The 26,471-nt window shown below is 36.0% G+C and overlaps 2 protein-coding genes across 6 annotated transcripts in view; one reads left to right on the top strand and one right to left on the bottom strand.

Moving 5' to 3' along the window:
* The window catches only part of SLF1 (SMC5-SMC6 complex localization factor 1), a 60,164-nt gene extending 35,385 nt beyond the window's left edge, over positions 1 to 24,779 (bottom strand). The window contains exons 1-6 of the mRNA XM_007197439.2: positions 24,659 to 24,779; positions 15,894 to 16,007; positions 15,650 to 15,725; positions 14,063 to 14,303; positions 9,631 to 9,793; positions 3,336 to 3,479 (exon numbers count right to left, since the gene is read on the bottom strand). Of these exons, the coding sequence (XP_007197501.1) occupies positions 3,336 to 3,479; positions 9,631 to 9,793; positions 14,063 to 14,303; positions 15,650 to 15,725; positions 15,894 to 16,007 (738 nt within the window). The 5' untranslated portion in view covers positions 24,659 to 24,779. The remainder of the gene's footprint in view (positions 1 to 3,335; positions 3,480 to 9,630; positions 9,794 to 14,062; positions 14,304 to 15,649; positions 15,726 to 15,893; positions 16,008 to 24,658) is intronic.
* A 21-nt stretch (positions 24,780 to 24,800) lies between these two features.
* The window catches only part of KIAA0825 (KIAA0825 ortholog), a 414,587-nt gene continuing 412,916 nt past the window's right edge, over positions 24,801 to 26,471 (top strand). For 3 of the 5 annotated variants that reach the window (XM_057539769.1, XM_057539766.1, XM_057539768.1), the window contains exon 1: positions 24,828 to 24,927. The gene's annotated coding sequence lies outside the window, so the exon portion shown is untranslated. Of the gene's footprint in view, positions 24,928 to 26,471 lie in introns of all 5 variants that reach the window. The other 2 variants (XM_007197441.2, XM_057539767.1) reach the window with 2 other exon arrangements.

The raw sequence follows: 26,471 nt of genomic DNA, 5'->3' as shown, positions 1-26,471 counted from the left end.
GGGTAGGCATCCTTGTTTTGTTCCTGATCTTAGAGGAAATGCTTTCAGCTTTTTCCCATTGAATATGATGTTAGCTGTGGGTTGGTCATATGTGGCCTTTATTACGTTGAGGTATGTTCCCTCTATGCCCACTTTCTACAGAGTTTTTAACATAAATGGATGTTGAAGCTTTTTCTGTACCTATCGAGATGATCATATGCTTTTTATTCTTCAATTTGTTAATGTGTTGTATCACACTGATTGATTCCTGGTATTGAAAAATCCTTGCAACTCTGGGATAAATCCCACTTGATCATGGCATATGATCCTTTTAATGTACTGTTGGATTCAGTTTGTTAATATTTTATTGAGGATTTTTGCATCTATATTCATTAGTGATATTAGCCTGTAATTTTCTTTTTTTGTGATACCATTGTCTGGTTTTGGTAACAGGGTGATGCTGGCCTCATAGAATGAGTTTGGAAGCATTCCTTCCTCAGCAATTCTCTGGAGTATTTTGAGAAGGATAAGTGTTAACTCTTCTCTAAATGTTTGGTAGCATTCACCTGTGAAGCTATCTGGCCCTGGACTTTTGTTTGTTGGGAGATTTTTTACTACTGACTCAGTTCCATTACTGGTAATTGGTCTGTTCACATTTTCTATTTCTTCCTGGCTCAGTCTTGGTAGATTGTACATTTCTAGGTATTTGTCCATTTCTTCTGTGTTGTCCATTTTATTGGCATATAGCTGTTCGTAGTAGTCTCTTATGATCTTCTGTATTTCTGTGGTGTCAGTTGTCTTTTTCATTTCCAATTTTATTGATTTGGGCCCTCTTTCTTTCTTGATGAGTCCAGCTAAAGGTTTATCAATTTTGTTTATCTTTTCAAAGAAGTAGCTTTTAGTTTCATTGAGCTTTTCTATTGTTTTTTAAGTTTGTATTTCATTTATTTCTGCTCTGATCTTCATGATTTCATTCCTTCTACTAACTTCGGGTTTGTTTGTTCTTCTTTTTCTAGTTCCTTTAGGTGTAAGGTCAGGTTTTTTATTTGAGATTTTTCTTTTGTCTTGAGGTAAGCTTGTATTGCTATAAACTTCCCTCTTAGAATGTATTTTGCTGCCTTCTACTGATTTTAGATCACCATGCTTTTGTTTCCATCTGTCTCCAGGTATTTTTTCGATTTCCTCTTTGCTTTCTTCAGTGAGTCACTGATTGTTTAGTAGCATTTTTTAGCATCCATGTGTTTGTGTTTTTTGAATTTTATTCTTGTAGTTGATTTCTAGTCTCATAGCATTGTGGTTGGAAAAGTTGCCAGATAAGATTTCAATTTTCTTAAATTTACTGACATTTGTTTTGTGGCCTAGGCTGGAGGATGTTTAATGTGCACTTGAAAAGAATGTGTATTCTGCTGCCTTTTGACAAAATGCTCTATATACACATATCTACTAAGTCCATTTGGTTTAATGTGTTATTTAAAGCTAGTGTTTCCATATTGATTTTCTGTCTGGATGATCTTTCTGTTGATGTAGGTGGGGTGTTAAAGTCCCCTACTATTATTGTATTGATATTACTGTCAAGTTCTCCCTTTTGTTTGTTAATATTTGCTTTATGTATTTAGGTGGTCCTATGTTGGGTGCATATACATTTACAATATCTTCTTCTTGGATTGATCCCTTGATCATTATATAATGTCCTCCTTTATCTCATAACAATCTTTTGTTTTTTCGGCACGTACTTTAAATTTATTTATTTATTTATTTATTTTTTGGGTGTGTTGGGTCTTTGTTTCTGTGCGAGGGCTTTCTCTAGTTGCGGCAAGTGAGGTCCACTCTTCATCGCGGTGCGCGGGCCTCTCACTGTCGCGGCCTCTTGTTGCGGAGCACAGGCTCCAGATATGCAGGCTCAGTAGTTGTGGCTCACGGGCCCATTTGCTCTGCAGCATGTGGGATCGTCCCAGATCAGGGCTCGAACCCGTGTCCCCTGCATTGGCAGGCAGATTCTCAACCACTGTGCCACCAGGGAAGCCCAACAATCTTTAAAGTCTATTTTGTGTGATGTAACTGTTGCTATGCTGGCTTTCTTTTGATTTCAATTTGCATGGAATATCTTTTTCCATCCCCTCACTTTGTCTGTGTATGTCATTAATCTGAAGTGAGTCTCTTTTTGGCAGCATATATATGGGTTTTGTTTTTGTATGCATTCAGCTACTCTGTCTTTTGATTGAAGCATTTTATACACAACCTCTTGAGTTCTAAAACTCAAGATGTTTACACATGTATTTTAATAATTTCCCTATCTTTCATAAAATCTCCATTTTTTTATGTTAAATAAAACTAAATTTATTTAATAACTCCATTATTTTATATCCTTTCTATATGTAAAAAATGTTATACTGTGGCTTATAACGCATATTTCAACAGACATATGAACTCAAAAGCCTCTTATTAAGATCATGTACATGTAGTTAATCATAGAAAATCGTCTAAGTCACATAAATATCAACTGTATTTTGAAAAAGCTAGAGAAAATCGCAAAAATATTTTAATCTCTTGGAAAGTTTTATTTACACTCTCCATATGTGATTTTGTAAGGTACTGCTCAGTCGAAGAAGTTCCAAATTGTTCCTAGAATTCTCTTTGTAAAATTTTACAGATGCAGTAAAAACAAATTTTAATTTCTTTCTAATCACATTTTAAAATATTTTAGTTTAGACTAAGTAATAATAATTAGTAGGCTAATGATTTGGTAAACCAATTAGAGTCTCTTTTATAAAAACAGTATGAAACTGAACATAACTGAACATCAGGTCTTCTAGGGTAGAACTAATAATGTCTTTTTTGGTTGCTCCTACTAACTGAAAAATTTTAGTTGAGAGCCACATATATGCTTTCTTAATGTACTTTTCACTGTTCCAAGTTCAGAGTCCTTCATGTTTTTTTGTTTTCCATATTTAATCCAACTGGAATTCACTTGTGCCATTTAAAAAAACTTGATCTATATGCAGTAAAATACTTGAATTTAGACCATGAATATGAATACATATATTGATGAATCCTTTGTAAGACACACGTTACATTCAACATACCAAGTTGTTTTAAGTAATTACCATGTGTTGAGAACACACTATGTATTAGGAACTGTGAATCTCCATATGCACATATATATTATTTCAATAAGAGCCTCAAAATAGAGACATGGACAATATCCCAATACGTTCAAATTATAGACTGTAAATCAGAGCTGGGTTCAAATACCAGCTCTGTGATTCCAAAATCATTATTTCCACCAAATAATGCCTTTCACAAATTTTGTAAGAAAAATCAGAAATGTAAGCTTTTTTTAGAGTATAAAGTGTTACCTGGGTTCTGCACATCATCTCTTTTAAGGCACCTTTCATTTCAAGAAATCCCATATCTTTCCTGAAATCTTTGTTTTTTTCTTGATTGCTATGGTTACTCCAAACAGAACTGGTTTGGGAATCTTCATCATTCTGAATTTCCTTCTGTATGTATGTAAAAATGGTTTAGGCAATCAATTAAGTATGATTTCAACATTATGTACTCTTTATGGTATCCAACTTTATAACTGCAAAATATTTTGGTAGTCAAACAAGTAGGTACAAGAATGCACTCTTCTAAATCAAAGGTTATTAAACACTAGTAAGTTCCCTGAAGGGAAAAAAATCATTACAACAAAGGTCCCAAATAATAAAATAATAATAATGTATCTCAAGAAAAGCTAATGCTCTGTTGGTCTAGTAACAAGCAACCCTTGTTAGGAATAATCATGAACAAAACTATTTTATCTAGTCCCTTACCAAGTTAAAGTTACAGTCTACTTCAACATTTTCTGATTATAGATGATTTCTCAGATTATTTTTCAGCTTTTTACTAGTAAGACTTCTTATTTGCACATCTATCATACAGAGAAGAAAATAGGCTAATAGTTGAATTCACAGCTCTTATTTTACTTGAACATTAGTAAGCAATTATCTTCACCTAACTCTATCTCAAACACATTTATTTCTCTTGCTAAGAAATCCAAACTGAATTTTTAACTACCTACCAATAATAATTTAAAATATAGTTGCATATGTACTTATACATAAAATTCTTGAAGTTTAGTAAGATAAAGAATTGAGAGTAAAGATGAATTCAAGTACTTGTTACGCAAGAGTATTCAGAGATTCACCATCTTTACACAAAGAGACTGGAGAATCATTGTCCTCCTAGGGAACAATCATGATATAGCTGAAATGTGGTTAAGGCCTATGGTGTGATCTTTGGTTCCCTTTCACTTGTACTGGGCTTCCTACATGGATGTGAGGGCCCTTTAGCAGCCTGCAATCTTGCAACCAGACAACAATCCCTGAGAGTAGCTGATTAAATTTCTTCAGTTACTCAGAAAAGTGAAATTGAAAACCATGAAAAATGAAGACTTTTCTTCTGTCTTATTCCTGGAATCAAAGAAAGTATTACTCTGAATGTACAATTTCCATTAAGGACAACTTTAATGGGGATAAACTGAGTTTTTGGCTTCAAATTTCACATGGTTGACAAAGAGGATAAATCCTCAGGCTTAGATCATCAAGAAATATCTAAAATACAGGATGAATTAATCCCATATAGTTTCCAGAATACATACGCAAAAGAACATACCATTATCATTAGCAACTAGGGAAGAACACACTGTTTTCTAATTCTGAGTATTAAGATGCTATATACTGATCTGTGAATTAGAATGTATGATTCAAGTACCCTATTTAAGTTAAATAATTAAAAATCACAACGTGATAAACCATGACATTTGGAAAATTTTTAAAAATAATCTATTTTCTATAGCACTAAACAAATGATCAACATATAATTGTCTCCAAGCCACACTCTCTCCAACCAGCTACTCTTATGAAAGATATGGGCAGTATTTATCTGTAAATATTCATTACTTATTCCTTATTTTATAAAATTTTAGTGCCAACAATACACTAGGCATGGTGTTAGTTGTTTGTCTCCTATATGATCTAGGAAAAGAGCGCCATGTCTAATCTCCCTTATATAGTATAATGCTATGTTACAAACAGATGACCAAAAGCCTACTAATTCAGTAAATCATTCTATTACCTAAGATAGGGCAGCACAGTGTGGAAATGATAGTTGCCCTGGCTTCTGATTCACATATTTGACTTTGTTTTCTGTCTTAAAATAGGTATGGATATGCTTTGGTCTCAGGTCTTATTCCTTGATTCAGCCATGGCATTTGCCACACAACTTGAATGAATTCACAAGACTGGATGGAGAGCCAGAGAGGTCAAGTAATTAGAACAAGCATCTTTTGAGTACTCTACATGGTTCTTTTTTTTGGGGGGGCTGCACTGCGTGGCTTGTGAGATCTTAGTTCCCCAACCAGGGATCGAACCCAGGCCCCCTGCAGTGGAAGCGCCAAGTCCTAACCATTGGACCACTAGGGAATTCCCAGAGTGTTCTACATGGTTCTTAACTAGACTGACTACTAGCATATGGTAATCTCTACAGCATTAAGTATTTTTAACTACCCAGAAAGAGACCTTCCTGTTATCAAGGAAACCTAATAATACTCAAAATGAGAAAAGTAAAGGGAAACTCAAGGAGAGCAGCCTTAAAATTTTTTGAGTGCTTGGTCTTAAATTTTTGGTCTGACATACGATAGTTGTGAGATCATGGGAAAATTATTAAATTTGATTATACATCATTTCACTAACTGTAAAATGAGGCCATAGTGCATACCACACAGGAACGTAAGGCTTAAAATAAGATTAAGTGTGTAAAGTGCTTAGCATAGTGCCTGACACACAGTAATCACTCAATAAATAATGGCTTAGAGTAACAGTTGTATAACAACCAATGTAAGGTAAGTATTACCTTCTACATGCAAAGGAAGAAATTCGGTCACAGAATAAATGACTTCCCTATGGTTAAAGAAGTAATAAGTTACAAATCTAGGTCAACAATTAGTTGATCTGGAACAAAAAGTGTATGTTTTTTCAATTACTACTATATTTCCATAAGACTTTTCTGTGGATCATTTTATTTCTTGGACAGATAATCAAAAGAAGTTTTGAGTATTCCTAAGTATTCTCTCCTTTTTGTGACATCTTCCTTGGGCCAAACAATTTAGATACATTAGTCACTTGCTCTTCTGTATTTCTATACCTTGCATATGATTTTACCAATGCACAATACACACTAAACTGTAATTACCAGTTTCCACATTCTGTTTTCACCACATTTTGTTTTTGAAGTCTGGCAGGTGGTCTTATTCATTTTCTATAGTGCATAGCATAATGCCTGGTACACCAAAAGTCTTCAGCAAGTATCTATAAACCTGGACTAAATAATTCCTGATTCTGTTACTAAGTGGCTTTCCAAAAAGTTAAGTAGGTTAAACACAACTATTTTTTAAACAATTGCTCAATTGTTACTTTTGACTCAGTCATTTTATATGGCAACTCTTTTTAGAGGACACTTCAGAATCCATCTAATGAGGAATGTATTATATTCTATGCCAAAGAGGTAGAAGAAAAGCAAGACATCAAAATGAAGTTAACTATCTTATCCTCAGAAGGGATGACAAAATGCCTCCCTTATTTAGAATGAATGGTTATGAACTAACTCTTAGCTGTCTAATCTAGAGCTTATAAAACAATGTATTCTAAAAACAAATGTAAGTTAGAGATTGTCTATTATTTTTGCTTGATATACTAATGCCCTCTAGTACTTCAGCAGCTGAATCTGATTGTGTCAGATTACTGTAAAATACGATTATGGAGAAAGCATAATACATATTACATTTTGTTCATTTCTTTCCATAGAGAAAGGGGAATTCAGATACTTTTTCTAATTTAGTTAAGAATGGTTTTCATTCTGTTGAGAGTTAATACTACCTATAAACTGTTCAGTTAGGTAGATCAGATAGGATGCTTTAGGCTGCAAGTAATAGAAAACCAATGCAAATTAACGTAAACAACATGGAAATTGTTACCTCACAGAATGGCAATATGGTCCATTGCTAAGTCAGGTTTCAGGGTTGATTAATCCAGCAACTCAAGTATCTCTACAAGAGTCTACATTCTGTCTCTACACTTTGCTGTCTACAAGATTGGTTTCAACCTAAGGCTACTTCTCCTCATGGTCAAAGAATGGCTGCCAGTAGTAATTAAGGTTTCGTTTCATTTTTCCATGTTTACACCTAGCAGATGCCAGGCTGCCAGAGGCTCTTTTCAGAATGAGAAAGAAATTTTCCAGAAGCTCTTACATACCTCTCTTCATGTCCCATGAATCAGAACTGGTTGACATGCCCATTCCTAGACCAATCACTGTCAAGGACAATGAGATTATCCATAGTCCAAGCAGATCCATCCTCTGAACTAAGGTCAAATTTCCAATCCACACTGCCACTACTCAGTAGGGAAAGGTAATTATAGAATGATATATTACATCTACTCTTGGAATACTCAAGGGTTGTTCATAATTTCTCTACTAATCTAACAAATATAAAATGAGAACTACTCATGTGCTAGGCTTTATGCAAGACGATTCAGATATAACTATGGAAAAGATAGACATCATCCTTGATGACACAGTGCTTTTGGTTTAGGTGGGTAAAAAGACATTAACCAAGTAATCAGCCAATTAATTAATTACAACTGTGATGAGTACTATAAAGCAAAATAGTGATATCAGAACACATTAGAGGTGAACCTAACTATTTTAATAAGGGGCCAGGGAGGCTTCCTTGAAGAGGCAGCATTATAACTGCAAACTGAATAAGCAGGAAGTAGGCAGGCATAGGGAGTGAGAGAATAGCGGGAAGGACCATTTTAGGAAGAGAAAATAGCTTTTCAGAAGACACTGAGGTAGGAAGTAGCCTAGCCTGTTTAAGAAACTGGGAGAAGGCAGTTGTGTTATAGTATAGTGAGCATAGGAAAAAGTAGAGCAGGCTATAGTTGCAAAGGTAGGAGTGACAGGAACCCCATGCTAACTTAAAGCTGTATTAGAGGTTTACAACTTTATCCTAAGGGCAATGGGAAGCCATTGGACAGTTTTAAGTAGGAGAGAGACAGCATCAGAACTATTTTAGAAAGAGTATTTTAGATGTTACTTCTGGATGAAGCTGAATGGACTAGAGAAAGAAAAGTAAGTTACTAGGAAATTAGCAAAAGTAAAGAAGTAGAACAATAGGGAGAATAATAAGGAGTTGCTTCCAGCAGCACAGGGCAAAGAGGACGAACTCAATATGATGTTAATACAGAAGAGAAGCAGTTTATTCAAGAAGTATTTGAAATAAAATCAATAGGATTTGGTAATTGACAAGATGTGGGGAATAAAGGAAAGGAAGGTTTCAAGGGTGATTCCCAGATTTCTAACATAAATTATTAGACAAAAGGTTGTATAGTATCTATCGAGATGGGAAACACTGAAGAAGGAGCTAAGGTTTCCTAGAAGACCAAGGTTCAGTTTTTAGACACACTGCAGGTTCTCTTCCACCTTGAGTGACCCTTCTTAAAAATTCTTCTTTGCTTACTTTTAGAGCAATTCTTCTAGGGTTATTTCCATTCAAACTACTTAAGGAGTGGTATGTGCACCAAGTGAGATGTAGGTGGAGGAAGAGGACAGGAAAATATTTCTAAATTCTTAGAAACAGCTCCCTCTTTTCCAATGGGAAAATAACCGAAGAATTCTCATATGATACCTATAGCCCACTGCTGTTTTATTTATACTCTGGTTTAAAATGCTTAAAATTATTTTGTAATAAACATCACCAAAGCACTGAAAACAAAAGTAGAGGCTCAAAATAAGACAAATTTTAAATTTAATAAGCAAGTTCTTTTCAAATATTTAAATAATTGAGAGCAACTGTCTTAAAAATGTCATTTTAGGGCTTCCCTGGTGGCACAGTGGTTGAGAATCTGCCTGCCAATGCAGGGCACACGGGTTCGAGCCCCGGTCCAGGAAGATCCCACATGCCGCGGAGCAACTGGGCCCATGAGCCACAATTGCTGAGCCTGCGCGTCTGGAGCCTGTGCTCCGCAACAAGAGAGGCTGCCATAGTGAGAGGCCTGCGCGCAGTGATGAAGAGTGGCCCCCACTTGCCGCAACTAGAGAAAGCCCTCGCACAGAAACGAAGACCCAATACAGCCATAAATAAATTAAATAAATAAATAATTTTTTAAAAAATGTCATTTTAATTCTAATTGCATTTTCAAAACTCAGAACATAATTTGATTTTTATATTTTACTGTATCAATATTTTATAAAATAAACATTTAAAAATGTTTACTGGGGCTTCCCTGGTGGCGCAGTTGTTGAGAATCTGCCTGCCAATGCAGAGGACATGGGTTCGAGCCCTGGTCTGGGAGGATTCCACATGCCGCCGCAGAGCAACTAGGCCCGTGAGCCACAATTACTGAGCCTGTGCGGCTGGAGCCTGTGCTCCGCAACAAGAGAGGCTGCGATAATGAGAGGCCCGCGCACCGCGATGAAGAGTGGCCCCCACTTGCCACAACTGGAGAAAGCCCTCGCACAGAAACGAAGACCCAACACAGCCATAAATAAATAAATAAATAAATAAAATTAAAAAAAAAAAGTTTACTAATTTTTTGTTTGTTTTTTACTTACCTCTAAAAGAAAATCTCCTAGATACTGAATTGGATAAAATGGAGCCTTAAAGTTATCTTTTTCTTGTTCAGCCTTGATTCTCGCATTACTGGCAATCACATGAGTTATTTCACTTGGCGAATTTTTTGGTAAAAAAACATTTGCTTTTCCAGCCTCCAAAACTCTAAATGAAAATGTAAACAGTATAGAAAAGTATATTAAAAAGAAAGTATGTTTAGTCAAATTATCTAAATCAATTACTTCCTAGGAGTGGGAGCAGAACTTTCTGAAAGGAATTAATTCCTTTGGTCTATTTGAGTGCCACGGAGAATAACTTGCAATGATTTCCTAAATTTTAAGTTGTTCAGAACAGATGTGTTTAAGAAATCATGCTATTCCCTCTACTTATCCATTTCTTGATATGGGAAAAGTTTTTAAGAATCAAGAATACTAAATTTCCAAGGGGGGAAAGCAATGGGGAGTGGGGGTGGAGGTGTAATAAAAAAAAAAATAGAATACTAAGTTTATTTCCTAAGGAAAAGTCACCTCAATAAGCCAAAAAAAACAATGCAAGAATTCTAAGAAAGTATTTACCTCAGAAGACAACATACCTCCAAGGAAATCATTCTGGACCACAAAAAAATAGAACTAAAGTTGACAAACTTCTTCTAAAAAATTAGCTTTTGAAAAAGTTTAACTTTGATTTACATTAAGAAATACATTTTACATTTAGGCTCAGAAGACACACAGACACAGACACACAAGCACACACACACCCAAAAGTTTCATGAAAATTCGTTACTGCTTAGGATTTAGAAAGCCACGAGAGAACACTACTACAACCTGAGAATAAGAAAAAAGCCAAATAATCCACAAAATCATAACTTTTCATGAACCCATCAGAGAACTGAGATGATAAGGCAACCAAGAAATTGAATTTCCAAAAGAGTGATAAGCACCTTTGTGAAGAGATTGGATACCCAAACTATTTCACTTTTGCCAGAGCACCGGAGAGAAGTAGCCACCATAAATGCAGGCAAGAATCAGGTAAAATCTTAATAAATTTAAAGGCCAAGTGTAGGCAGCATGACAGTTTAGAATAACTGAGAGTCCCTGACACATGGAAGGCCCCCCCTCAGTTGCAAGCTCTTTGCCACCAGCATCTATTAAGTATTCACAAAAAAGATTAGGGGCAGGTAACAGCAGGAACCCCACTGGTAGCGAAGGTGGGTCAGTGGGGACTGCCTGCCAACAAGAGACAGATGTAAAACCAGGCCCACTTCCCTGGATCCATCTCTCATATGAAGCAAAAGCCTTAAGTCATTTGGGTAAAGTAAGAAAGTCTTCTATTTCAGAATCCAGGAAAAGATGCACTGCTTTTGTTGTAAGAGCAGAAGTAAAACTCATCTGCCTTTGGGAAAGGGGTAGGAAAACTTCCTGCTGTGCAGCCCAAAAAAGATGGGATAAAGGATAGAAGCAAAAGCCACCTGTCCCTGGAGGAGGGGCAGGAATGCCACTTGGGCCTAGGTTCCTGCACTAATACAAAGCAGAGACCTAATGCTGGGGGAGGTGCTAGAAAGTCTCTTACCCAAGACCCTGCCCACAATACAAGGGAGAATTTGGCTGCCATGGGAAATTGAGACAGAAGCAATGGGTATATCCCAACCCCAGAGACCAAGAACATGAAGAATGCTTAAGACTAAAGCCTATCCAACAGAACGAAAACACACCAACCCTTACTCCCCAACCTAGAAATGAGTAGGAAGCAAGAGGGGAAGAATATGAAGAGCCCTTCTGTGATGAAGTGGTACAGGGACTACCAAAAGCTGAGAATGAATAAAGAACACTGATTAAAAAACCTCCAGCATCACAGGCCCCACGCTAAGCACAAGGGAACTGTAAACCACTGCTGGAATAAAATGAAATGATGCGCTGAAGATGAAAATAGCACTAACAAAACCCAAAGCCAGCTCAAAAATTGACAAGATTAACTCAACGACCCCATACTAACTGCCTTACAAGTAGGTCCATTTTTGGATATTAACATTATTCACCTCAGCCTCTACTGTTCTTCTATAGGGAATGTCTATGTATGCAAAAAAACCAAAACAAAAACACAAGACATACACAAAAATGGGAAAAAAAAAACAACCAAACCATTGTCAAGAGATAAAAGAATAAAGAGCACAGAGAGATGATCCACATGTTGAAAGTTTAAAAAAGTGACTTTAAAATAACTGTGAATGACATGTTAAAAGATATAATAGAATAGGTGGACAATTTGCATGAACATATGGGAAATTCAGAAGACAGTACAATCAAAAAGGTAGAATTAAGATACTATATCAAAGAAGAATTTCTTTGATAGGCTTATCAATAGACTGCACAAAACTGAGGAAGAAATCATTGAACCTGGTAAGTCAATAGTAAGTATCCAACTGAAACACACACACACACACACACATATAGGAAGGGAAATAAAAACAGAACAGAGAAAGCAAATACTGTGGAACGGAATCAAATGGTCTAAAATATGGGCAATGGATCTACAGAAGAAGAACACAATAGAACAAATATTGGGTTGGCCAAAAAGTTCATTTGGGTTTTTCCATACATCTTATGGAAATAGAATCAGCAAATTGCAAATAGAATCAGCAATTATTAAAAATGGATAATACACTACAATGAAGTGGAATTTCTCTCAGGAATATAAGTTTGGTTTAACATTTAAGAATTGATCAAAATAATTTACCATATTAACAGAATAAAGGAGAAAAGTCAATTAATGGATATAAAAACTTACAGAGCAATCGATTTATAATAGCATCCCAAAATATGAAGTACATAGAATTAAATTTAACAAAATATGTGCAAGGTTTATACAACAAAAACTATATTAATGACAGAAATTTAAGAAGCCCTGGAGAGAAACAGAGTCTACTGATAGGATGACTCAATATTAAGATCTCAATTCTTCCCAATTTGATCTACAGATTCAGTACAATTTCAATAAAAATCCCAGCTTGTTTTTTTGTAGAAGTTGACAAGCTGATTCTAAAATGCATATGGAAATATAAAGGATCCAGAATCACCAAAACAATTTTGAAAAAGACAAAGTTGGAAGACTCACAAGACCTGATTTCAAGACTCACTATAACACTATAGTAACCAAAACAGTGTGTTCTTGGTGTAAGGTAGATACAGATATCAATGGAACAGTAAGAAGTTCAGAAATAGACCACACAAATATGGTCACATTTTTGGACAATAGTTCCAAAGTAATTACAGAACAATTGGAACTCTCATACATTGTTAGTGGGAATGTAAAATGGTACAACTTGGAAAACAGTTTGGCATTTTCTCATAATGTTAAATGTACAACTGCCATCTGAGCAAGCAATTTCACTCCTGGATATTTACCCAAGAGAAATAAAAACACGTCTACGTGAAGACTAATACTCTAATGTTCATAGCCACTTTATTCATATTAGCAAAAACAAATAAAAACCAAAGAAACCCCATATGTCCATCCATGGGTGAATAAACAGACTGTGATATATACATAGAGTGGAATACTACTCAGTAACAAAAAGAAGGGAACTGCTGATACACACAACAACGTGGATGAATCTCAAAAATAACGAGGCAGGCAAATGAAGCTACATCAAAGGAGTATATACAGTATGATCCCATTTATATGAACCTCGAAAAAAAACAAATCTAATGTACAGTGACAAAAAAGAAATTAGTGGTTGTTTGGTTTGGTGGTGCAGAATTAAATGTACAAAAACACAAGGGAATATTTTAGGATGATGTAAATGTTACAGATCTTGATTGTAGTATGGGTAACATGGGTGCATAAATTTGTCCAAACTCATCAAAACGTACACTTAAAATCTGTGCATTTTACGGTCTATAAATTACACTTCAGTAAAGGTAACAAAAAGCCCTTAGACCACGCCCTCCCGGCAAAAAAAGTCACAGCAGTCTAAGAATACAGTTTACCCAATAAGAAATCTTCTTAAAATGTGGTGTAAAATATAAAAAGAAATGAAATTATGATGGAAACAGTATGAACCATGAAGACTGCACTACATAAACCTAGAAAAAAAGCCTTTGTTTAACGTAATACTTCACTTACAAAAAACTGTAAGTGCTTCACAACTGAAAACAAATATCTTCCAATTTAAAATAAAGATTTTACTTGAGTTTGCAAAGAAATAACATGGAAAGTGAAACAGAGACCCTGAGAATAATGCAATACTTATAAAATAGATTTTGTTCCATTAGACACATACACTTAAAAGTGCAGAATGGCTTAACTAGGAGATCAAAGAGTAAATCATCATGGCTCATTTGGAATAAATGAATAATTGCAAAGAAATACAAAAAGGTATTTAAGCTAACCGAAATTGTTTTCACATTCACTGCTTTAGCTTCTATGAAATCTCACCTTACAAGAGAATCACTTCGTTTATCAGCTCTAACAAGGAGGACAACTTTCCATCTATGGAAGGCTCCTGGAGCACCAGTGCGTTTCAGTTCTTCACGCCATCTTTTAGGTGCAGACTGCATTTGAGGTGAATAATGGGAGTCTTTTTCAATTTTATATCCCCATTCGTAAGTTGTTTCATCAAGCCATCTGCCACTTTTGGCACTATGAATTATGTAGTCCTTAGTTAGTACCCACTTTCCTAGAAAGCAAATGAACTGTCAGTCACAAAAGAATTTTGGTTCTGATAAATGATAAACAATAAAGACCAAATATCAAATAAAATTTGGCCTTTTTCTACATTGCCAATGTTATCTTTGAACTATGTTTGTTTTCCTAAATTTTTTGATAGTGAAAGGCCTACAACATCACTGAACATTGTATGTAATCTTTCCCATAATAAATAATTTTAATTCTGTTACTAAGTAAAATATAAACCAAAGGATTAATAAAATGTGGTATTACTTAAATTATGACTACTATTATTATTCACCATTTTGAGTGAGGTTTATATTCTTCCTTCTATATCAAAAACTTTTCCAATAATGTTTACAGCACTGTTACACTATATAAAACAAATTAACTGAGTTAGAGAATTTTCTAGGATATGTAATAACATTCTGATCTGGGCATCAATGATCTTTTTAAACAGCAGGGAAAATGTATGTTTTCATTTGTGGAGGTAATAATGAATCCAAATGTTTTTCTGGTAAGTTATTCTAAAAAATGGTAAATTCACCTGAGTTAAATACTGCAAAAAAAAAAAAAAAAGAAAAAAAAGTGGACTAATGATATGCCAAATCAATCACAGGAGAGAAAACTATAAGAGAAACATCAATGGTGACAAAGGGAGAAGACATTAAGCCCTAATTTATTAGGTTTATGGAATTTAAAATCTTAGAAAAATAAAATAGAATGATTGCTTCATAGCATGGATGGCAGGGGAAACAGGAGCAGAAGAACAAAAACAGTAACTCTTCCAATGATAGATCAAAGAAAAGAAACTTGACTGCAAATCACTGAGGCTTCAACAAAAGCTTTTTTTTTGGGGGGGGGCATTTTATGCCAAACCTTTTTATTAAAATATTTTTTCTTACATGAAGCACTTATTAGGTGAAGTAAATATTTCTGCCTCTTTAATACTTTTTTCAAGTGTTACAAAGTTCTATTCAGAAAAACAAAGCAAAAATATTATATCAAATATTTTCAGGGACTTCCCTGGGGACGCAGTGGATAAGACTCCACACTCCCAATGCAGGGGGCCTGGTTTCGATCCCTGGTCAGGGAACTAGATCCCACATGCGCGCTGCAACTAAGAGTTCACGTGCCACAACTAAGGAGCCCTGGAGCTGCAACTAAAGGAGCCTTGGAGCCGCAACTAAGACTGGGTGCAACCAAATAAATAAACAAGTATTTTCAGAAAAATATCAGAAAGAACCACGTTTATGTTTGATATAATAAACACACTATCTTCCCAGAGATTAAGGTACTTTTTCTTCACCATGAAGATTTTTTTTTTCAAAGGTGAGAGGAAGGTAGTTAACTTACCTGCTGCACAAGCTGCTAAAAACTTCTCACTCTTACACAGGCGTTCAGCTATTAGATGTGTACAATTTTTGTATTTCTGGAAGGAAAAATCCACATGAAAAAATGTTACTACGGAAGATTTCCTTTTTAAGATACTTTTTCTATTCTTACAATATCAAGGGTGCATTTTATCATTCTTAGGCCAACATTTTAATTGTAGTTATTCTTCAACTATATCTTGAACTTTTTAAGTTACTGTACTCACCTCACTCTTGATAAAAGTGCAATCTAGTTTTAAAAGCAATTTGCCTAGAGCTTCTTTTTCTTCCATCTTAAATCCTGTCATCTGGATAATATGCTTTGGGGCACCATCTTCCATCTAACATATACACATAAAGAAGACAACATATGTTAAAGATAGTAATCACAGGGTTGACATTATTTTTTCTTAACTATGAATGCTAAAAATAAAAACTAAAACTACTTAACATATAAGGCTTAATTGTAAATACCAATGTTCAAACTGCCTATGTGCAATAGAAATTAGTTTTAAAAGCGATCTTCTCAAAATGTGGCTGTATATAAAGGGAGATTTGGGGGCTTCCCTGGTGGCGCAGTGGTTGAGAGTCTGCCTGCCAATGCAGGGGACACGGGTTCGAGCCCTGGTCTGGGAAGATCCCACATGCCGCGGAGCAACTGGGCCCGTGAGCCACAATTACTGAGCCTGCGCGTCTGGAGCCTGTGCTCCGCAACAAGAGAGGCCGCGACAGTGAGAGGCCCGCGCACTACGATGAAGAGTGGCCCCTGCTTGCCACAACTAGAGAAAGCCCTCGCACAGAAACGAAGACCCAACACAGCGATAAATAAATAAATAAATAAATAAAATTTAAAATAAATAAATAAATAAATAAATAAAGGGAGATTTGTTTTCTGGTCTGAACACTGAAAGCCTGCATTACTACATTACTTGCCACTAAAACACAATGATGAATGTAACTCTTCAGAAAAAGACAGATACTTATAAAATTTTAGCATAATATTAGCTTCATTTTAAAAGTACTATTTTTGCTAAGAGCTTTGGAAACAAGGACACTTGTGGACAATGACACCCTCAGATCTCATACTAACTTTTAAAGTGTCTGTGGACAGATATTGAAGAATATTTATAAATCAATGGACAACTTGATAAACTTATGGTACCACAGCACTTACAACAAATAATTTAGTATAGTAGGTATATACTAAATTATTCCCAATCTACATTTCTTAACTGTGCTATATATATGTTAATTTCATCACCTACAAAGTAGACTGAAAAAATCACGTGGGTTTCAAATATATTTTGATAGGGACATTAATCTATATTTCAGTGGAGTTCACAAAGCACTTTGTATTTGAGGTGGTACATTTATTGGCCAAGAAAAGGAAAATTCACAGCATTTCTAATTAGAATACAGCTTTTTTTGTTTTTGTTTACATGAGGTTAGAACTTTAGACTAAACTAAAGACTAGACTAGACTTGGAGAAAATCTAGTTTCTCATTAAAGATGAGGAAAGCAGTGAGGAGAGAAATAGGGTAATTTTTTCATTTCTCTAACAACTGTCACCATTAGCTCTGGATTAGTATTCACTTAATGTCACAGGCTGAGCAACAGCAGTTGGCTTCTTTCAAAACAATTAAAAGTAAACTTCAAATATTATAACAAAAACTATTACCAGGACTTGTAATAGACAACTGGTGAAATTAAAAATGTTCTTTATAGGAACTCTATTTTCAAAGACCGCATATATGTATGTTATATATATATTTATATTAAATATGTATAAACTATATACATATATGTATTTATTTAAAGGTTGAGATTCATTTTAGAGTAGAAGTTGAAAGAAAGTCTCACTATAAACAATTTAAAGCATTACTCAGGGTTAAGAGTGAAACTTCTGCTAGGGTAATAGCACTCCTGGTTTCTCTCTCTACCCTGCATCACTCCTTGCTTTAGGAGGAGAAGCTACTTGAGAGAACTAACTGAATATGCTTTGCCAGACACATCTGCATATTTGCAAAGATGGTTCATATTAATGCACGTGGACATGGCATAAGGAGCTGCCAGTAATAGTACTGCACTGCCTGGGTGGGTAAATCAATTCAGAAGTTATGTAATAAGAAACACACTGGAGTTGCACATCAAATCCACCTCCTCTAAACCAATTTTTATTCAGTAAAAAGGGTGATTTTTTGACCTCAACCTATCTGACTTTTTTATTTCTCTGTTGGCTCCAAAGGAGGAAAAGGGATATTATGTATTAACCCCTGAAAATCCCAAAATTCAAGATACAGAACATAAAGAAAGTATCATTAGGGATAAGGCTCTTTGGGACTTCCCTGGTGGCACAGTGGTTAAGAATCCACCTGCCAACACAGGGAACTCAGGTTCGATCCCTGGTCCGGGAAGATCCCACATGCTGCAGAGCAACTAAGCCTGCACGCCACAACTACTGATTCTGCACACTTAGAGCCCGTGCTCCGCAACAAGAGAAGCCACCTCAATGAGAAGCCCGCGCACCGCGATGAAGAGTAGACCCTGCTCGCCGCAACTAGAGAAAGCCTGCGCGCAGCAACGAAGACCCGACACAGCAAAAATAAAATTAAAAAAAAAAAAAAGATAAGGCTCTTTGATGAAACAATTTCTGTAAGTTTGGCCAGTACAAAATTATAAGGTGTACATAGTAGGGCTTGGTGTCTTATGAAATAATCAAACATGTAATACTATCATCAGTAATTAAAATGTAAGTAGCTTCTTGCATAAGGAACTCTACTGTATTAATCATCCAAATTTTTAAACCACTTACACGGGCTAAATAACATAGCTCTTGAGTGATAATATCCATCAATATAAACTAGTAATATATAAAAAATTTACAAAAATGTCCTCTGTTACTAGAAATAATGATTTAGTCTGATGCAGAACACATATTAACACACATACTATAAAGCCACATGGGAATTATAAGGCATATAACCAAAACTAGGGAGAAACACTGCTATCACTAATTCTAGGGAATGACAAAGACTTTAAGCAAATTTCCTTTAGAAAGTAACAGGTCCTTTCAGAAACACTAGACTAGACACACTAGTGAAATTCAACATATCTGTGAATACCACCTTGATATTCTAATGGAAAAGGCAATCTAATTGTTTTTATAGTTCTTGAAAGCGATTTTTAGCAGAGGAATACAAGTGCTTTAACTGTATATATTTTGCCTACTGTTATACTTGTATTTTATTTATGTATTTAGGAGTTTGAAAAACAATTTAGTAGGTATTTCAAGAAATGCTGCCAAAGAAGGGAAGTTTGAGTAGCCTTAAAAACCTAAAATCTTGCCCATCTGGCTATTTTAAAATGCCGACATACAGAAACTACTGTTAAGTAATAGGAATATACAGAAAGCAACGAAAAAAATCACTGTAATGCTACCACCCAAAAAGTCTTATTTAAAAATTGTCTTCAATTTTATTTTTCTGCTTCCTGAGAACTAAATGTGTTATACAGAACTATAAGGAAAAAAAAATCTATCATACCATGTTCCTCATTTAGATCAAGTTAGTAACAGCTATTTCACAATCTGAATGTTTATTATTAACAAGGTACCATTTTAACATATTTTGGTTTGATGTATAAATTACTAAATGACTTGGACTTATTTGAGTCGTGTATAATGCAAAGTTTTCATCTTAAATCATACTGTCTTTATGATGGAGTAATTACAGCCACTTTTCATATTTAACAGCATTTTTTGTCAAAGCAAGAGTCCTCAGTAAAATGAAAACAGGACCAATGGTGCTTAATGGTAGAAATCAGGAAAGCCTTTTTAAAAGCAACTTCTTTCCTTTGGAAAACAATTAAAATGAAACTGATATTAAACAAGCAAAGAGGAAAGGCCGGTAAGAAACACAGGTGTAAAAGCTGGTCTTCCTGATTCAAACAGCATGAAAATATGAGTGTTAAAAAACAAATGAGAATATAGAACATTAACAAGTTTATCAGAAAAACTGGGCTATTAGCTAAACTTCCACAGAATCGTGAATCCCAGTGATGGCACACAATAACTAGGACAGTTTTTTTAAAGAACAAATTCCATTAACCTAATCTAATAGAGTCCTATAATAAAATGATCTACTTGAAGTAACATAATTTACAATACATTTATCAATGCTTTTTAATACCACATCATATGACAAACTAATAACCACAGATCTAATTCATACAGTTACATGGGAAAATAGTTCTATGTCTATATACCAGAATAGACATAGACATATATAGATATAAGGATAGATTTATTTATACTTATAAAATTAGTGGTTTAATGGCTCTTCCTATGACCCTGCAGGAGTAAGAAAACAGGAAACAATAGCCTGATATGCCAGTGAACCGAAAGAAAGTACTATACAAAATTGGTGCAATACCTGTCCATGACTCAGACAACTCAAAGTCAAGTTTTGGGCTGGTAATAGGTTCTGGGATACGGAAGATGAAAAGCTAACTGCTAGAAGTCTTGCAGCTCAAGAAATAAAGTAAATAAACTGTAATATAATTGTATGAGTAGTATTTCTAGAAATTAGATATTTTTCTAGAAAATACAGGGGGTGATCCTTGAAGTATTCACACAGAAGATACTATCCTAACACAATTGGAAAAGAAAACAAACAAAAAAAAAGGATTTATTTTTAACAGATATATTATCTTTACTGTCAAAAAGTTAAAAAATACACAAGATTCTTAGTTACAAGGAAATGCTCTCATAGTAATTTAAAATTTTGTAGTAAATTAAAAAACAATCTACTTACCTTGAATCATAAAATACACACAACTAAGAAGATAATGATTGTGAACAGAGCTGGCATTTATGTAGAACAAGCAACTGTCTCTGTGGTGTGGACTTTCCCAAAATATCTCCCACATGGGCCTATCCCTGATGCCTGAGATTCCTCTGCAGTTGGTGCCAGTTAGAAATGCAAATAAACCTATAGCAGTCATCATCATAATTAAGAACATTTTATTATATACTAGCTTTTAGGTCTATGAATTCTTTACAATATGATACGTAGCCAGAACACCTTTCAGGAATACAACACATAGCTAAAATATGTTAAGAGAACTCAGAGAAATAGAGGCAGTAATAGAGATATGAATAGAAAGGTCTGGTATGGAAAAGAGGATGAAAGAGCAGGGTGTAACAGTTGGCTGAAAGGGAAAAGGTGCTGCAAAAAAGAGGTGCGAGATGCTTATAGAGGTCCGGGACAGAAAAATAAGGATAAACCTTTCCTACTTTGCATTATAATTTCTTTTATGACCAGACACAGGTTATTATAGAACTTTGAGAATATAATGCATCTTATAAATTGTATGCTGCTAACTAAGATAAATAAGGGATTTATTAAAAAAAGTTTTATTTATATATTTGCATTTAAGAACTAAAAATTTCCCCCAAAATAACTGTTACCAATTTGTGCTTTAATTTTAATTAACACGATAGAAAATTTGAAAAATACTACAAAGTATATAGAAAGATTAAAATCGCTAATTCCTTTACTCTGTAATACCATTGTCAACATTTGGGAATGGGGGAGGGGTCTGTCTTGAAGGTTTTATGTTTGTGTGTGAAAAAATATTAAAAAACAAAATTTAGATTATATAGTTCTGTATCTTAATTTTTATGTAAAATCACATCATGGTCTTTTTCCACACTACCGAGTATCTCATGGTTTTAAGGCAACAGGTTGAAAACTAGTGGTTTCTTAATGTTTGTTATTCTAGTGAACTATTCTGATTTTAAACCTACTTCTACTTTGATTTTAAACCTACTAAGGAAAATCATTAAAACTTCCCGCTTCTGGAAAGGACATACCAATCCTTAAATTCAATCAATATTGCTGCTTTGAATTTAAGAGTTTAAAAGATTTTCATGATTTCTCTTATCTAAAGCATTTAACTGGGAAGTAAATAATGCTAAAACTGATAAAAGTCAGTTAAAGTGTTGGCTCTCTGTTTAACCAATATTACAAAAGGAACACACAAATCACCCTACTCATACCCCGTGAGTAAAATCCTGTTTGGCTCTGAATGCTATAACATCAAGTGGAGTTTAGGAATTCTGCACCCTCTTGGCCTAGGAGCCAAATTAGGCCTTTGGCTTAATATAATTCAGCTGGGCTTTGGAAATTTTTTTTTTTTTAAAGACATAGTATCTGTTTCCTGTCCCATCCTTCAAAGATCAGACGTGTATGCATGTGTTTTTGTGCGTATATATATATAAATTATTTGACTAATGTCACCAATGGTGAGACTTCAGGGATTTCTTACTTCGATGGCATTATTTGGGAAAGCAGCAGTCATAATTAGTCTCTTTGATGACTGACTTAGCAGTAGAGGGAGGAAGTGGAGAAGTAGCACCAAAATGAGTGTGGTGGGCAAGAAATGAAAGGCTAAGAGGACTTAGGGAGAGGTCCAATCTATCTGGTACTGTACAAGGCACAGGCTGCACTGGAGATGCTAGTTTTAGGGATAAAGGGGCCTTAAGAGAAGCAAGATGAATGAGAGAGATGTTCAGGGATTAAAAAAAAGGAAGGACAGAACATGTTGGTTAGCCATGGGGGATGAAAGTCTAACCTGCTTTAGTATCCTAGGAACTTTGTACTACTTAGTAGCAGCATAAGGTCTAAGATTGACCAAGCAGGATTTTGTGGCCTATATACTTCATATATGCTCATTTCCTTCTTGAAAACGTAAGTGCTATTTGCCGTTCTTATACAGATGAGAACAATGGGGAATCTGAGAGATTAAGAAACTAGCTCAAGGGTACAAAGTTAGTAAATGGTGAAACCAAGATTCAAAATCTAAGTCTGTTTCTGCAAAAACTGTATGTCCTTTCTACAATACACTTTGACTTTAATTTCAGAATTTAGTTGAATATTTTTAACCAAATTTTAATTTTACAAAGCAATCTACTTTCAAATAATGAAAGAGAAACATACATCACATGAAAAGGAATCTACTGTGAGGGTGGAGTGACATTTAGATAGCAATATCACTGAAAATATTTAAGCATAATTACAAATTAATTTCAGAAAAATATCAATGTCTAAAATTTCAAAGCATTTCTAGGAACAATCTAAAGAGGGCCGTTTTTTCTTATGAAAAAGTTTATTATTTTCCTCTCAAAGTGGATTTGGTATTAATGACTCAGACTAATTCATATGGGTTTTTCCTCTTCTCCATCAATAATAACAAAACAGTTTTTTATTTCAAAGTAATTCTGATATCAAGAAAGTAAGAACTATGTGAATTTAAATGTTTCAGGGATATTTTACTTTTAAGCAGTAAGATGTCTTTAGAAAGCAAGAAATAGAATATTACTTTTAATTGACTCTCCTTAAATATGCTAATAGGAAATAGGTGAAATACAATGTACTATGTACTATTTTAGTTATTATTTTTGAGAAAGAGGGTGCTTCACTTTGTTTTTTCAGAGCCTATATGGAACTACTGATTTTATTTTTTAAATGTTTTGCTTAAACAGTGAAAAGATTCTTAGAGGGAAATACTGTCTAGATAATAAAGTTATACTATTGGTTTTCTTAAAAACAATGTTTTTGGACATTAGTGTAAATTGTGGATTCCTATTATGAAATCTTAAGCATTTTAAATTTTATGAAAAAACCCACCTTTGACCACTTTTTCAAAGACTGTTTAACATGATTTATGCTTTCTGCTTTAAGGAAGCAAGAAAATATTAAATCATATAATCGAACATAAGTCAATAAGGCAAAAGAACATCTGTATTTAGAAAACAGATCTAATAGGAGCACATCTGCATTACTGAAGCCTAATTCTCTTCACAATAAAAATTTATACATTCAAGTATTTAAACATCCTAGTCCATTTAACTTAACACTCTGAGTTAACTTAGACATAATCAAATTAACTCCCTTATAAAAATCCACCTGAACACCAATACTGGTTAGTCAAACTTGCCTAAAATGGGAACATCTTGCACATCAATAGGTACTTTTAGGAAATGAGGCATAAGGTAATAACACAAACTCAAAAGTTTACAAGGCGCAGAGTCTGTCACACGTACACTGGAAATTCGGTTTAAATGTTCATTCCTAATGCCTCAACGGAAATTTTTTTTTTGGTACAGGATATTCATCAGTCAAAAATAGCTTGACACTTCCAAAATCAAGCTCCGTCCAAGTTCTGGGTCAAATCCTGATATGGAGTACTCAAAGAAGATCACGTTTTTGTCAATATTTAATGAGAGGCTTTAGGAGTGGAAGAAATCTCAGGATAACCACTTTGCCTTGTTCCCTGCCTCCCAACGGCTGATATCATAATCCCCAGGAATAGAGCACCCCTCCCCACTCCCGCTCCCTTTAGGGAAACGTGTGTGTGTGCGTGTTTCAAGGCCTACAGTAGCTGCAGAGATGTTCATTACCATTCGGATATGTTTAAAATTCTACTAGGGAGAAAAGAATGATAGCATTTTTCTCTTCACAGGAAGGTGGGCCTGGGGGATCCCCACCACCTGCACTGACGCTAAGTTATGGAAAGCAGCCAAGAATCTGGGACTCAGGGAGAGGCGTCCCAGTCGGTTCTATGGAAACAAGAGACGCCGAGTGGCCTAGCGCCTTCCTGGCAGGAGACCGAGCTGCGGAACTGCGGAGCTGCGCAAACAGGAGGCGAGGGAAGCGGCTCAGCCCTGCACTGCAAAGGCGCTCGGGGCCGTCCCCGCCGCGGCGCGGGCGGAGCGCGGCGTGGTCTGCGGCTGCAGCCCATCGACGCGGGCGCCGAGCGCGGCGAGTCGGGCGAGCGCGAACCAACGGCGGCTGCGAAAAGCGTCAGAGGCAAGCACCGCCACCGCTCAACCCGGCCCCTTCCCAGCCTCATAGCCGGGAGCTGCAGAAATTTCGGGGGCACGGAGGACACAGTCAGGGTACACTGTCTCTTCCGAGCTGAAGCCCTTTACCTTCCCGGTCGGAGTTTCTGGGCTGCTTCCTTCGTGCGGCGGCGGTGACAGGCAGGAAGACTGCCGCAGCACTTGCTGCTTCACTAATCCGGGCTCTGGGAAATAATTTCCCGCCGCGCGCTCCGCGGCCCCGGAAGTTATTGTGCCATTTCCGGGTGGTTGTCAGTGACGCTTTCCAGCCGTCGTCAGGGTCGTCTGAGCGGGTTCAGGGCTTCCTTCTGGCTGGCGGGCTAGGCTCCTGCTACTTCTGCGCCGAAGGTGGGAGACTGGTGAGTGATTTTTCTGGGTTGCCTCCTGGGCCTGGTATTTCCGTCCGCCCGAGGCTCGGTGCAGTATCTTATCCGGACCGAGAAATTAGCGGGAAAGGGTTGAACCAGGAGTCCCCATCCAGCCCCGTGGCTCTTGACCCTGTGTGCTGCTGGACAAGGCCTTGAGATTCCGACTTACGGTCTTCTCCACTCGCAGTATCTATCTCCAACTTGGAACTCTACCCCGGGTCCCCAAGTGCCCCTGCGCAAGGCCGAAGACACCTCTACCGCGACTCGGTTTAGTACAGTCTCTCTACCAATGATCAAGGAGTGTCCACACTCTCCCTTTGGCAGGGTTTGGTCACCCTCGATTTTCGAGAGCTGCCTTACCATCCTTTTCCTGAGCACTGTTTCCGTTATCCTGGGGTGCAATGCCTGGGAGACAGGCAGTCGGCTGGAGTGCACACCTTTTATATTTTGGAAGTGGGATGAGGGGGTCGTTCCTGATTTAGAACTCAACGATACCGCCGCCGTTTGAATTGGGTGAGAATGGTCTTTGTTTTCCTGGCTGCTATGAGCTAATGAGATAGGAGAGAAAGCTTAAAATTTCACGCATGGGTTTTAGATACACATTTTACCTTTTGGAAAGGAGTGGTCAGGAACAGATGTGCTTTCAGAAAGGAGTGCCTCTGCACTGTTCCAGGCTTCCTCGATAATGAAAGATTCAGGTGAATTTTAGATGGAGGTCTGAGTTAGAATAGCTTTAAAGAGAAATTGCTTACGATGAAGAGGTAATGTGAGGGAAGGTGCTCATTCCGTTGAAGATTTTAAAAATGTGATGTAGAGAACCTCTTTTTGGTGAATTCTCTTTCTTGAGTAATGCAGTTTTTCAGGTAAGTTTTCACCCACCACCTTATATTTAAATAATCACCTGTTCCATAAGAGGCAGCTGCTTGATTTTTTTTTTTTTTTCCTTCAAAACAGCCAGTTCCACAAAGAGTTCTAGGGATAACTCTACCATAAAGAAAAATGCAGTATTCAATTCAAGGACCTTAATGCATCAAGCAAATGCCTTGTTACTTTTTGAGAGTAACAAACACACTAATCTCCTTGTTGACTAACAATTCAAACTTTTATAATCTCATTTGGTCCCAATTTTGACATTCTTATTAAATCTTGTAGTTTTTCCTTATTTCCCCAGTTGCAAGGATTATAAATATTGATAATTTAAGGGAGGTTGTTTCTATACAGCAACTAGTTTTTAGATAAGCAGTGTTTTGTTTTGTTTTTAAATCAATGCTCTTGACTTGCGATCTCTTTTTAAATTAATATAGCCAACCCACTAATACTAACCACAAATAGCTACTGTCTGCCAGCTATTTATTATCTTATTTAAACTTACTATAGTTCTACAAGAAAAATCGTATTATCCCTATTCTGCAAACATTTTATACCGAGACTCAGAGATGTTCTTACACATTACACAATTAAATGGTAATTGAGATTTGAACCCAGTCTACCTGACTCCAAACTTGGGCTCTTTTTACTGTGCTCTGTACTTCCTT

Source organism: Balaenoptera acutorostrata, chromosome 2, assembly GCF_949987535.1.
Source record: "Balaenoptera acutorostrata chromosome 2, mBalAcu1.1, whole genome shotgun sequence".
NCBI lineage: Eukaryota > Metazoa > Chordata > Mammalia > Artiodactyla > Balaenopteridae > Balaenoptera > Balaenoptera acutorostrata.
Note: the sequence above shows the minus strand (reverse complement) of the source record. Positions and strands in the feature narration are given on the sequence as shown.